This window comes from Malus domestica, chromosome 08 (genome assembly GCF_042453785.1).
Source record: "Malus domestica chromosome 08, GDT2T_hap1".
NCBI lineage: Eukaryota > Viridiplantae > Streptophyta > Magnoliopsida > Rosales > Rosaceae > Malus > Malus domestica.
The window spans coordinates 26,766,464-26,781,394 of NC_091668.1; the positions used below are offsets into that span (position 1 = coordinate 26,766,464).

General features: G+C 35.6%; 1 protein-coding gene across 3 annotated transcripts; it reads left to right on the top strand.

The window, feature by feature from the left end:
* Positions 1-378: 378 nt before the first annotated feature.
* Positions 379-10,844, top strand: LOC103418519 (protein SABRE-like). 3 transcript variants are annotated; one of them, XM_070826002.1, is made up of 15 exons: positions 379-838; positions 1,368-1,516; positions 2,206-2,251; positions 2,410-2,510; positions 2,848-3,194; positions 3,428-3,546; positions 4,096-4,320; positions 5,329-5,465; positions 7,363-7,435; positions 8,086-8,187; positions 8,274-8,447; positions 8,725-9,037; positions 9,117-9,284; positions 9,634-10,006; positions 10,290-10,844. In XM_070826002.1, exons 7-12 carry the CDS (start codon positions 4,273-4,275, stop codon positions 8,881-8,883), a joined length of 693 nt encoding a protein of 230 aa, XP_070682103.1. In that variant the 5' UTR covers positions 379-838; positions 1,368-1,516; positions 2,206-2,251; positions 2,410-2,510; positions 2,848-3,194; positions 3,428-3,546; positions 4,096-4,272; the 3' UTR covers positions 8,884-9,037; positions 9,117-9,284; positions 9,634-10,006; positions 10,290-10,844. The 3 variants fall into 3 exon arrangements, with proteins under 3 accessions (XP_070682103.1, XP_070682102.1, XP_070682104.1); XM_070826001.1 differs by having other exon boundaries at positions 2,206-2,510; XM_070826003.1 differs by lacking the exons at positions 379-838; positions 1,368-1,516; positions 2,206-2,251; ... (6 more) ...; positions 8,086-8,187; positions 8,274-8,447 and having other exon boundaries at positions 8,888-9,028; positions 9,115-9,284.
* The last annotated feature ends 4,087 nt before the right edge of the window (positions 10,845-14,931 follow it).

Consider the following 14,931-nt stretch of genomic DNA (forward strand, 5'->3'; position numbering starts at 1 on the left):
TTATTAACATGGAAGATGACAATGATGGTGGGTAATGGCGGTGGTGGTGACAATAGTAGTGGTGGTGCAAATGTTAGGTGGTGGTTGAGGTGGTGTCAGTGATTATGGTGGTGATGTGGCGGCAGAGATGAAGGTGAAGGCAACGGTAATGAGAGTTGTTGTGATGACCACTCATGATTAAAAATTTTATTTTATTTTTTGTTTTAAACTCTCATTCATGAAAATTTGAAAATGATAACGATCACATGAAATTAAACTGGCAATTGAAAAACATTCTTCATTTAAAAATTTATATATTTATAATTATAACTTTATTTTCCTCGTGTAAACGGAGTGTAAAAATAATTGAAAGGGAAGTTCATAGCAATCCGTCGCGGGTACATCAAAAGCGCGCGTTGACTTATTTCGCCCGTCCCAACCTCCAAAGGACATGCTCGCCATTTTCTCCTCAATATAATGCCACTCGAGCACACTCCTGATCCCAGACCTTCCCACGCTCTCTCTCTCTCTCTCTCTCTCTCTCGATCTGTGCCGCAGGGATCGGATCTGCTCTGCCTCTGAAGTTTCTCTCTCATACAAAATTACAAAGCGATTGCGACGGAAGGGAAAAAGAAGAAAACTGTCAGTCGCTGGGTTCCCTTTGATTTTCCATTAGGGTTTTGATGACATGATCAAGTTATGAGCGCAGAATGCTTTCCCCTTCTCGATTCTCTGCAGCAATTTACTGAAATTCATCGCATCATCAATCTCGTCGCCGGCAGACGACAATGGCAGCTTCGCCCGTCAATTTCCTCTTCTGTTTCTTGGTCATTTGCATCACCTTATGGCTCCTCTTCATGTACGTCCCTCTTTTCCCCATCTCCACAACCCATTCATATAAGATATATGGATACGTGTATGTATGTATGTATGGTATGTGAATGCTTCAAACTCGGGTTTTATTTGGATTTTATTTTTATGAATTTTGTTGGGTGCAATTCAGTTTTTGATGCCAATTGCAATGCCTGTGGAATTAGAAATGGGATAAATTTGCTAGTTTTGGGAACGAAATTCGTCATACAGGCGTGCTTGAGATATCGAATTTGCAATGTTGGGACAATTTTAGCAGCCCTGGAAACCAGTGAAGACAATGTGTGTGTGAAAGTGGGTGGGTGTCTGCGTATATGTAGTGTAGGTGTATTAGTTTGAAGTTTTAAACAGTATACAGAAAGGAACCATTCTGGAACTTAGTTGAAAATTGAAATAAAGAAACAAAGGACTGACCAGGGTGATGATAATTGCATCAGTTATTAAGATGAGTTATTTTATGGGTTCAAAATAGGACTCTTTCATTATTACTTTGATAAACTTTTTCAATCTTTCTCCAGGCTTGAAGTGAGTTTTTGCACTAAGCATCTTTGGCAGATTTTATTCAAGGTTGCTGGCTTGGATTTTGAGCCGCGTAGTGGGAGCATCTATCAGATTCCAGTTTGGCGGATGGAAGTGTATAAGGGATCTCATGGTGGAGTTCAAAAAGGTTTTCACTTTTTCTTCAGTGGTTCAGTTTACTTATTTATTTATCATGACATGGTTGAGTAAAGGGGTTTCTCTTGTTCCTTATATTAAGTTGAAAGCTAATAAAAGTATTATGAGACCTATGTTAGCATGACTTCACAATAATTACTAATGAAAAATGGAATGCATCTTTTAATTAGTAATTCCATATAAATCTAGTCTCATTAATAAGTCATGCCAGAAAATTTCTGTTCATGTTTCTCATGTGATACAACTCAGTGGTTGTTCTGCAAAATGGAGTTGCTAATTGAGGCTCTCGGTCCAATGGGAAGTTCTTTATGATCTTTTTCCTTTCCTGGATGGTTTTGAGGTTTTTATATAGAACTAAGCAGCTGTTTACAAAACAAGTGTGTATGTTGTTTGTAGATGTGTTTAATTGGGGTTCTGTGATTTTATCTCTCTGGAGTGCTCCGAGTGGTAGATCTAGTTCTTAGTTATGTCTACAAATTTGATTACTACACTCATCTATAGTGGATCATAGTCTACCTAAAAGAAAATGAAGGATTACTCTAACCCTCCCTGGGCCCTCCATATGCTGTTTGGAATTTTGTTGGATGATTGTCAATGCTTTAGGGAATTTTTGTTTGGTCAGCAGATTAGTGCCCATTAGATATTGACATTCTTCTATTTACGACTATGGTAATTTTGCAGGGTGCTGTTGAATCTGTTTCTGTTGGTGAAATTAAACTCAGCTTACGTCAGTCTTTGGTCAAACTGTTTGGTTTTATTTCTATAGACCCTAAGCTGCAAGTGTTAATATGTGACTTAGAAGTTGTGATGAGGCCTTCGAGTAGAAGTACGGCAAAGGCTAAACCAAAATTTCTGCTAAGTGGCATTTGTTTCCCATGATTGTAGCAAAGAATAGAGACACAAGTGATTCTGAGGAGGACGGGACTCGTCATTTCATGGTGAATGTTATTGAGCCCCAATTTAATCTTCACTCAGAAGATGCAAATGTGAGTTGTTTAGAATTTTCGTCACTTATGTTTTGGTATTCTTATTACTTTCTATATTTATCAAATAATGTTTTAGATAGAAAGATCTTTCTTTATTAAATTTAATAAGAAAATGTTACAAGTCAGATTGTTAGTACCTTGTCATTTTCAGTATGTCATTACATTATCAGAAATTGTTGTCTGTAAAGTTCACTGGAAAAACATTAAATTTTTGGGAGGTCCAGGCCATGAGAGAAATATGTGCTCATGCATTATGCACTCTTCAATTGTTTGAACTATGCAAGAAATAAAAATAATGTTATTTCCATCCAAGGATGACTGCCTTTTTTCTAAACAGGGAAGATTTCTGCTTGCTGCTGTTAGTGGCCGGGTCTTGGCTAGGTCTTTTCATTCAGTCCTTCAGGTTGACTCTGAGATGCTCGAGCAAGCACTTGGTACTGGGAATGTAAATATTCCAGAATAATGACATGGAAACGCATGGAGTTTTCTGTTATGTTGGAACATGTTCAAGCTTATGTTGCTCCAACAGATGTTGATCCAGGTGCTGGATTGCAGTGGCTTCCAAAGATTCGTAGAAGTTCTCCAAAAGTTAAACGTACTGGTGCATTACTTGAGAGAGTTTTTATGCCCTGCGATATGTACTTCTGGTACACAAGGCACAAAGGTGGAACTCCAGAGTTAAAGGTGATTTGGCCCTTCATTATGCGCATATGTTGGTCACCTTTTATATATATATATATCTTTGGTAAAAGTATGCTTGAATGCATATTTATTTGCATAAATTGAGGTGTGTATGTATGGTATAACATACATATCCAAGTGATCATCTTTCAATATTGATGCTGTTATCCCAGCCTGGTGTGTGAATGTTCACATTTATTAAGCACTTCCCTCGCATTTGAATCTTTTTCTTGCAGGTTAAGCCCTTGAAAGAGCTGACTTTCAATTCCCGTAATATTATGGCAACTATGACTTCTCGCCAGTTTCAGGTTAAGCTGGATGTGTTAAGAAATTTTCTCTTTGCACGGCTTCCCAAGTGAGGATTTGCAGCCTTTTTATTTTTAATTTGATTTCTCTCCTTTTGAAATTGTGTCATATTATATATTTTTTGGGATAAACAATAGACATAAAAATTTAGAAAACTATGCAAACAAAGATGGACAATAATTATGGAAAATTGTATAGGATCTCTTCATTTAATTTTCATGAGTTGAAGTTAGTTAGTTCTTGTGCTTTTCCCCTCACATTTTAATTTTCACTGATTTCTTTGTGGTTTACTTCTTGTCCACTTTTTTATGATCTCATCGTTGGTTAGCAAATGAAATGTTGTTGGCTGAATTTTTAATAAGTACGATTTGTTTCAGTACTGGTACTTTGTTAGTCAGCTACAGTGGCCTTTTCCCTATAAAGATCTTGCGACTTTGAATTGATTTTCTTTCATCACTAGAATATGGTCTTTTTTGGCAAAGAATCTGTCTTAACATCTCTTTTATATTGTTTATTATTGTACTTGTATGGCTGTTTTAGTTTTTGGTTCTTCATTACATAATTAGAGATTTAAAAAACCATGGTTTTCTCTTTCCAGGTGCAAGGACTTAAAAGAGAGCTTTTGAATTCCAAAAAGTCAAGGAAAGCATCATATACATCATTAAGAATGGCTCTACATAAGGCTGCCCAGCTACGCCTGATGGAAAAAGAGAAGAACAAAAGTCCATCCTATGCTATGCGCATTTCTTTGCAAATTAACTAAGTGGTTTGGAGCATGATTGTTGATGGTAAATCTTTTGCCGAGGCTGAGATCAATGACATGGTGAGAACTGAGCATCATCGTATTCTATGGTTGTAGAAACATAGAGAGCTTATTGTTCTTGTTTAGGAACCTTTTTTTTTTTTTTTTTTTTTTAAGTAACAAACACTGTACAGTAAAGTGGACAAGTAAGCCTTCAGTAGCAGGAAGATAAATAACATTAATACAGGGAGGAACTAGGTAGGTGAGTCATGACAGAAATTATTTCGGTACTGGGGTTGCGGGGGGATAAGCTTGCCTTGTTTGTCTTGGCATTAATGAACGGTTTCACAATTTATTATTGGAACCTTGTAGTATGGTGTGTTGTTTATGAAGGATGCTAGGCTAGGACAAATATCCAGTTTGTTCTTTTCTTCTTCCTTTGTTTGGTGTACTTGCTTGAGGACTATCATGCCACTGGTTCCTATTGATCATGTTACTTATATTTGGCAACTGAAATGGCACTAAACAAAATGTTAAAACTCCAAGGTACTGTTTACAGGTGTGTGCATAATGTCTTTATGATTTGTATTATTCAAAGAGGTTTGATGGGGTTGGCGAGTTGTTCACTGAAACTTGTTGCTTTTGGGAGGGGTAAGAAGGCTGTTTTGTCTGTGTTATCGATGAAGTGGTTGAAGGGGGGGGGGTGTTTAGAAGTAGTTTGGCAGAGATGATGTTTTTGTTCTCTCTGGGCTTCAGAGTTTAGGGATCTAGTATTCTCTTCTGGTTTGCTTATTGGAAGGCTGCTATAGGATAACTTTGGTTGCTATAGTTTTTGGTTGTAGTTCTCTTGTAATTGGTTGGTCTTTGTTTTTCTTTGTATCCATTTTGACATATTGTTTCTTTAAGAAATTAAGTAAAGATGCTCCTTGCCCACATTGTTTTCATCTGATGCCATTCTTCGTCTGTCGTTGCTTGTTCACGTCAGTTAACTTTCATAAATGTATGCTATGTATGATATATTTATGAGTTTTTCTAAGCATTATATTTGCAAGAAGAAGGCTTATGCGATTTTCTTTTTCCTCCTCTTAGATTTATGACTTTGACCGGGATTACAAGGATGTTGGTGTTGCTCAGTTTACAACAAAAAATTTTGTTGTCAGAAACTGCCTGCCAAATGCCAAGTCAGATATGCTATCAGCATGGAATCCTCCTACTGAATGGGAAAAGTATGCACATTTTCCCTGCCTAAAGCATAGCTTGTTCTATTAATCTACTCTGCTTTTATCACACTTATTCTTTCCACACATTAATATCTGCTCTCTTTTCTGTGTACAGTGTGAACCACCATATAGTATTCTTGTGTTCCTCCTTTCACCTGTGTTACACAGTTGAATAAAATGTTTCAGAAGTTGTTACTCAGATTAGATCATGCAAATAAATTTTAGTGATTTTAAAATTTGGGTTTTACATTTTAGTTGGTTAGCTGCCCTAAGGCACTCTCTTTGGCTCTCGTTCTGGAAAAAATTTTCATGTCTCCATCTTTAATTTTGATTCTGTTTGGTTCAGTTGAATAAATTCGCCTGAATATTGTTTATGAGTAACAATTGATATTTCTTACTTTATACACCCAACATGGATGCTTATTCTGTTTTAGATGAATTTTTTTCCTTTGCCTTCACTCATCATAGTTTAGTGCAAGGAGAGGACTATAATGGTCCCCAAAGACTAGCTGTAATTGTCACAACCTTTGGTTTCTGTTTCCACGTAGGAAAGGGAAACTTTAAGCCACTGTTTGATTTAATCATGAAAATTTCAAGAATACTCTTTTATACAAAAATGTCCTTTATTGCTTTCTCAATATTCTACCCTGGATGTCATTCATAACATTTCAGGATGTTTGGTTTTTGAGTGTTATGACATTTAACATTCCATTGCCATTTTTCTTGGTTTTTTTTTTTGTGTGTGTGGGTATTCTCCCTGAAGACTATATTTCAACTTAAATAATAATTTCATTTGGCAGCAGTTTGATTTTGAGTTCAATGCTGCTGTTGGGATAAAGAGTAGGAGGGAGAAAGGAAGGAAATGAGAAATAAATGAGGTGAAGAAGAAATGAATGACTAAACATAAAATAAAACTGGATAAAAAAACCTGTTTAAATTTTTTACTAGCTTGTTGCCCTTGCGTTATATTTTGCACTATTATCACTTTCTTTTCACCATTTCTTCTGTTTTCTTTATCATGAGAAGTGCTCAATCTTTCTTTCTCTCTACCTTATTTTTCTGGTTCCATTGGAGGTAATCCAACTCAAGACTTATATTAATCCTAAGCCAACCCCCACCCCCCCCCCCCCCCCCCCTCTCCCTCTCTCTCTCCCCTTAGGAGATCCAACTACTGTTTGCAAATCATTATCTTAAGGATGAAAGAAAACAAAGCTTTACCTAACGATCCCGTATTTATCTTTTCTACTAGTTAGTAAAATTGTATGTTTGGAATCTGGATTCATATTTTTAAGGCATAAACCCATGTTGATGACTTCATGATTGTCCCATAAACGGTTACAAGCTTTATAGGTTAGTATGAGAAGTTTTGCTGTCAACGGGTACAATTTTGAATATACATATGTTTTTCACGTTCATGTCAATATAAAAAGTATGCGTAAATATTATCTTTCCAGGATGTGAATCTGGACCTTTCATCAGAGGGATTCCTGCTTGAATACGTGTTCCAAATCCACAATCTGGCAAACATATGTCACTCATGAGAACAATACCTTGCATATGTGTAGTTCATAGTTGTGACCTTGTTTATATGCTTATTAAACGTTTATGTTTCCTGACGAAAAATGTGTAGTTTGTACTGGTAGTTGTCATATATTAATACAGGCAGCCATTCTTATGATACAAAAGCAGTGGACTGATATGCTTAGGAAGAAACTAGGTATACATATGGTGTGATAACATGATGGTAATTAACCTTTTGGGTAAAATTTTGCTTAGTTAGGCATTGCGTAAATAAAAATTGTCCACCCTCTGAATCACATCATTTAAATATGAAGAATTTGGTAGTTCCTTAAATGTTTTCTATAATTGTTCACAAATTAAAGATATACGATTTTGGCTACAGGAAAGTTTTGCTTCGCGTGGATGCAAAGCAAGGAGCTCCCAAGGATGGAAATTCTTCTCTTGAACGTTTTCAGGTAATAGGTTCTCTTTCTCTCGCATCCACTGTCATTGTCAAATAACTATAAATACTAATCCATTTGCTTTTGATTATTTTGGGTTTGATCTGTATGGTGAGTCGGTGACTGCCACAGATGCTCTCACAGAATCCGTAGTTTTGTTTTCTTTTAAATCTCAAACCTCTCCTTTGCAAGAGGATAAAACTGTATTTTAATTTTTTTTAAGAGAGGGTGGAGTGAGCATTTTGGCGGATGTAATAACAACCACACATTGTTTTAGATAGTCAATTTATAAAAGCTCTCTTTTGACGGACGAATGTACCCACACAAACTCTTCGTTTCTGTAATCCTTCTTTCAGAGGCAGAAGTAGGGCAAGACTTTTGTATAATTGTGCTGTTGTATATGTTTCTTTTGGGTAATTTGGCTGGATAGAGAGATATGCGGAGGAGAGTTCCTTGGGAGAAGGTCGGGTTATGGGCACCCAAATTCCTTTCATAACCTAGAGTGTTTGACCAGTAATACTATCATAAAAGAACATGTATGCAGTGCATGGAATCTAGCTTGCCTTATATCAACCGTTTGTTTGGTAATAAAGAGGCTTGGGTTTGTGTATGTTGCCTTGGCAAACCAATATTTGCTTGCTCAACATTTATTTTTAATACTGTAGGTAGAGATCTATCCTCTCAAGATTCATTTAACCGAGGCAATGTACAGAATGATGTGGGGATATTTATTCCCAGAAGAAGAACAAGATTCACAAAGACGGCAGGTATATTGGAAATGTTACTGATTTGAAATTTGTGACTGCTAGAACTTTTCAGAGGTATAAATGGTTGTCCAATTGGTCACAAGCAGGAAGTTTGGAAGGTTTCAACAACTGCTGGTGCAAAACGTGTGAAGAAAGGCTCATTAGTCCCAGAGATTTCTGCATTAAGCGGTCAAACAAATAAAGAGTCTGAGGCCTCATCCAAAGGAAGTGCCTCTGCCCCTGCTACCAGTCAATCCTCCGTTCATGCAGATCCTGTGCAAGTGAGATTCCTTCTCTTCTTTCCTTTAATTTTTTGGGCTAGTTTTTTTATGAAACAATATGATTACCGCTTCCTTATTTTCGAGATTATTATTATAACAGATTAATGGATGCCTTTTATTTTATTTTTTTATTGCACGGTTACTTTAAATCAACATTTGATGCTATACTAGAATGGATATAGAGAAATTATTGTGTTCGTTTATTTTCTTCCATGTGATCTTAAAGCTACACTGCACTTTTGTTGATCTTGTTGTTTGACCTGATTCATCTGTCCAGGAATCAAAATTGCAAAACCTAAAGACAACAGTTGGTGGTAGTCCAACCAGAGAGTTAAGAAGAACGTCTTTCTTTGACAGATCATGGGAAGACACTGGCAGAATCAGTTGCTACAGAACTTGTCTTACAGAGCATTACTGGGCCACTTGGTTCTATTGAACTAGATGAGTCCTCGAAGAATAAATTGAAAGACCCCAAAGCTGTCAAATCTGGTAGGTCATCCCATGAAGAAAAGAAGGTAACAAAATCACAAGAAGAGAAAAGATTTAGGCCACGAAAGATGATGGAGTTTCACAATATTAAGATAAGCCAGGTTCAGTTTCATTATCTACAATTCCAAATTCCGCTAATTTTCCATTTTTACTCATATGCCTAATATCGTATTTTCACAGGTTGAGCTATGTGTTACTTACGAAGGATCTAGATTTGTTGTAAATGATCTTAAGTTGCTGATGGATACATTTCACCGTGTTGAGTTCACCGGCACTTGGCGGAGACTCTTTTCGCGGGTTAAGAAGCATATCATTTGGGGAGTCTTGAAGTCTGTGATGGGAATGCAGGTCTGCATTTATACCTTTTAATATTGGGAGTTTTAACAAAACACTTCTGGTACTTTTCACTTTTAACGAAAAACCACATTTTTACCTTTAACTGGCACTATTCACTATACCTTTAAAAATGGCTTTTCGTTAAAAGAGAAGTTTTTTTTGGATTTTTCGTTAGTTTTCCTTTTAATATTTACCCCTGCTTATTATACGTACAAAAATCCAATGAGCTAGGGCTCTTTCTTCCCTCTTTAACACCACAGTTTAGTTGAATTTTCCCTACTATGATAATTAACGGCAGGAAAATTGTTATGAAAACATCGATCTCTAACCTGCTTTAAATTATCACCGTCAAATTTTTCAGGGTAAGAAGTTCAAGGATAAGGCTAATAGTCAGAGGGAACCCAGTGGATCGGGTGTTCCCGATAGTGACCTTAATTTCAGTGACAATGAAGGTCAGCCAGAACAACCTGACCAGAATCCTATACCGTTTCTCAACTGTCCAAGTGACGGAGCAGGTGATGGATTTGTCACCTCCATCAGAGGCCTTTTCAATACTCAATGTCGCAAGGCCAAGGCATTCGTACTGCGAACCATGAGGGGTGAAGCAGAGAATGATTTCCAAGGAGATTGGAGTGAAAGTGATGCAGAGTTCTCTCCATTTGCTAGGCAGCTCACAATAACGAAAGCTAAGAGACTTATCCGGCGGCACACTAAAAAATTCCGTTCAAGAAAAGGTTTGTCAAATTGTTCACTTTCATAAAATGATCAATCACCTCATCGCCTTCTTTTGTCCACTTGTCCTTTTTATTCTCCCCCAAGGACGTAGAAAATAACATAGTGCATGGCCTGTTCATTCTTAGGGATGCCATTTAGTTAGACGATAAGTAGGTACTAGGTGATCCTATAGAAACTGTCTGTCCGTCCGACCTCCCTTTTTCTGGCAATTTTGGATGCCTGCTTTGATGATTTTTTATCATTGAAACTGAAATCACTTCTACTTTTTCTCGTCTTTGTAAGGTTCATCCTCACAACAGAGAGATTCACTCGCATCCTCGCCAAGGGAGACCACTGCATTCGATAGCCATTCTTTGAGTGAATCCTCGCCCTACGAAGATTTTAATGAGGGAAACATTTTGTCCTCCAGAGAGGTTCCTTGAAGGCAGCTTTAAGAAACCCCAGTCGAGAAGGGGAGTAAAATGAGACGATATTATTTGTTCTAGTCGGGTGGCCACTACAGAAAGAAGGATTTCAGGTGCCATGTTCATCATCCAAGGACGCACGAGGAAGATTGATGCATCCCTTGGTATCGCTTCGAGACCGTGCATTTGTGCAGCAGAAGACAGACTAACTTCGAGCAATGCGGGTTGAAGCCATCTCTCACGCCTTGATGGTCCTCGGCCTCGGGATGTAATTCTATTTGCCACAAGAGGCTGGTTGTATAGTTTTGTAAGTTGAGCTGAAGAAAACAAAGGGTCCTAAATTTGAAGAGCTCTCGGTTAATTTCCCTAAATCTGTACATAGATTCAAATATAAATTTTGAAATAAATGAATGTAGCATCTCTCCCTCCTAAACCATTGCCTTCCCTTGACTAAGCCAACGTTATCCGTCGGCAGTCTTTCCCTTAATTCTATGTTATCTCTAAACTAAATTTATATCCTTTTAAGTTTGGGGTGGTTTTTAAAAGGAAAACTAATGAAAATGGCTTGAAAACTTTGAGTTTTAACGATAAGAACAAAATAAAGGATAAAGTGAATATTACTAGATTTGACTTTTTAGTGTAAAAATGTGGTTTTTCGTTAAAGTGAACAGTACCACAGATTTTTCGTTAAAACTCTCATTTTTAAAATGTGTCATGCATTTTTAATTTTCTCAAATTGCAATATGAAGTTTTTAAATTGTTGTAATTTATGCATTTGTATTTGAATATTCATTAAATTGATGGCATGATGAGCATAGAACTCATAATAAGATTGATATGCAAGCTACATTGCATGCAGTCCACTTTCCTATTGGATAGGGTCTTGAGTTTCAACCTATTCCGTTCCAGAATTGAAACTCTCTCTCCTAAATTGTTATAATAGTTTCAAACTCTCTTCTATTAATAATAATTGTTTTTAAAAAAAATGCAAACTATACACCACATTAATTAAAAACTCATCAATTTAACAGATAACTACATGTTCAAATAAACAAAATGTGTAAATCGATATAATTCTAAAACCTCAAGGTGTGTAATTTGAACAAATTGAAACCTCGAGACTCATTTTTGAAAACCAACTCAAATATATAGGGTGTAAAGTGTAGTTTGGACTTTTTTTTTTTTTTTGACAAGGATGACTTCCTGCCCACATGGAAACCTTTGTGGATGCAAATTTTCTCCTCTTCGATCTTGGACGATTTTGCACCTACAAAACAACTAGCACCTTAGGTTAAGGCCAAAAGCCTCACGCGCCCACGATGAATGGGGGGGAGGCTTTGGCCGAAGAACCTCCGATGCCAAAGTTAGAAATTTAGAGAGAAATAGTGTTTAGAGTGTTTTGGAATTTTTGCAAGAGGTTTGGCCTGAGTGTTTGGTAAAAATGGGTGACTATTTATAGGACCAAATTGGTCCACATCTTCAAGAAATGGCCGGCCCTTTTCATGTGCTTTGGGATGAATTTTGTGGTTTTATTAGCCACTTTATTGGCTAATAAAATATAATAGAAATAAATGGGAAGTTACCCAATTGAATGACTAGCATTATTTGGCTAATATAGTGGAAGAAATTTGAAAAGGTGTGGAGCAAAGAGAGGGAATGTGGCCGGTCTACTAGGTGGGATTTTAGGGTTTATTTTAGGTTTAATTAGCCAATTAATTGGCTAATTAAATATGAAAGGAAATGTTTTTGTGCTTTATGGTGTTAATTGGCTAATAAAAGGGAAGAGATGATGGAAAAGGTAGAAAAAAGGTGATGTATTAGGTTTTGAATGGGGTAGCCGGCCCTATTCTATTTTTTAGGTTTGAATGGATGTTTCAAATTGATATTAAAGGATGATTTTAGGAGATATGGGAAGAATATATTATTTTAGATAAATAATATATTAGGAAAATTAAATTTTGGAAATAATTACCTAAAATAAGATAATTTGGAATTGGTTACCTCTTCTAGAGCATTTTTGATTTGGTTGAGGATGATTACCCTCTACTTGCGCGTAGGAATCCTGGTATGCCTCAAGGGTATTTTTGTCCTCTTTCGTTCAAAAGTCCACGTGTCGCTTAGTGAATATTTTTGGCTCCACAACCTTGATCTTGTACCGTTTAGAGTTGGCAAATCAACTAATTGGGTTGTTAATAGGTACTCGTTAAGACCCGTTTAATTTGATATCACCATAATATAGAGGTGAGAACGGTGGTGGTGGTGATAGTACAAGGTGAAATCAAACTCAATGGATCTCAATGGGTATCCATTGACAACCCAATGAGTCGATTTTCCTGGCACTGTTCATTTAAAAATAATTTTTTATAGGACTATAATTCTAGACGGGGCAATACTAAATCCTTTCGATTGAAGATGGCCTAACGATGTACAATGGCTATATTGTTTCCGTTTGAGTAAATTTTGATCAAGCTTGGTCGTACTTCTTCCTTCAAGAGTAATCTCACTGTGATACAACACAGAGAAGTATATATGCATTCAAAGAAAATAGCTAGGACCTACAATACGAGCAGATATTATAGATGACAAAAGTGGACAAACCATATAGAAATTACAATGAATGAACAGAAGTGAAGGATTAATATAGGGGTCCTTTAATTTCTGTCATTTGATTTTCTTCAATTCATCTGATCCGACGGTCGAAAATTAAAAAGGTGTGAGAGAAATAAAAAATGATGTGTAGATATCACATCCTTTAATATAAACTAATAAGTCTAAATTACTTTTACAAACGCTTTATAGAATAAAGATGTCCAAGTCCAGTTTCTTAGCTATTTTGATCCCAAGGTATTGCAGTATCTTTCATATGACTAATGAAAAATAAGACTCAGAAAACAGAAGGCTGGACGGGAACGAGTATTCCTTTTAATATTTTGCACATCACACAATGTGTCCGTATAAAATCACTTCTTGATATAGAAGCACCTCATTGTATTTATTGACCTCATGAAAACCACTACGTTCAGTTACAGAAATTCCCTAATGATTGCATCTTAAACTACTTCTTAACTAAGTTAGATATACAAATCTAATAAAAAAAATTAGGAAACTTCATTTTAATCCTTGACAAAGATGACTTTTAGATTAAAATCATGACTACGATCAAAATCTAATTTTAGTCCCTTGATACATTAATAACCTCATTTATGAATTATATTTTTATTTTTAATTATTTCTCTTTTTCTTCCTAATTTTTAATGTATTAATTTTATACAAAACTAGATTTTAATCCCTAAATAAGATGAAGTTTAGAAAAATGTCTTATACAAGATTAAAAATTGATTTTAGTCCCTATACTCTATTATATGCCAGCATATGTATTCAATGTCTCTCTTTTTTATTTATAATTTTATGGTGCTCATAAATTAAATTTTATGAAAATATTATAAATTTTAATTCTCATTATGGTGAGTATCTTATATAAGAAAATATTTTCGTATAGATTTTTCAGTACACTTATATTTTTGCATATTTTCTTATGTGCTACTAATTCATTACAATATATTTATGTACGAACATTTTGGTACACTGGGTTAATATAATATGTTTAGGTGTTGACATTTAGGTACACTAGTTTAGTCTAATATATTTAGGCATCGACATTTCGGTACACTAGTTTAGTATCATATAGTTAGATATGGAATTTTCAGTACACTTATATTTTTGCATATTTTCTTATGTGCTACTAATTTACTACAATATATTTAGGTACGGACATTTCGGTACACTAAATTAGTAAAATATATTATGATACAGACATTTAAGTTCACTAATTAGAGGAAGTTAAATAAAATTAATGAATTAAAATGTGTATAATAATAAATTTAAAATTTAATGCAATGACATTAAATAAGATATCTATTAAATATTAAAACAAAAATATAATATAAATTTGAATTGAGTACACATTAGGGATAAAAATCAATATCCAATCTAACACCAGATTTTTATTAAATTTTAATCTTCTTGAAGGATTAGAGTTCAAAAATCCCATAAATATATAAGAGAGGAACAAGAAGTTTACGAAGCTTGTGGGTATAAAGAATAATAATAACCACTGGTCCACAAGAAGAAGGTTTTAAATCTTAATTTGTAGAAGCACGTAACATGTAAAGATGGTGTAAAAAGAATGATTTATGCATGGTTGATTAGGGTTTAGGTGGCTCACGGGAAGAAGGAGACTTGTATGGAAATTAGGTAGCTCATGGGAAGAAAGAGACTATTATGGAAATTAGGTAGCTCACGGAAGAAAGAGACTTATGAAAACAACGACTTGGTATATAAATAGGTCGTTTACTGTTCCCATCTCACACACCCATCAAGTTCCTTTCTTTTTTTTACCATTTCAACACTGCACAATGGTGATGAAACTGGCCCTCTTTTTCGTTTGAGCATTCTTGATGCCGATACAATATTCCTCCTTCCACACTGCAGCGTAGTGTGGAAGGAGGAATATTGTATCG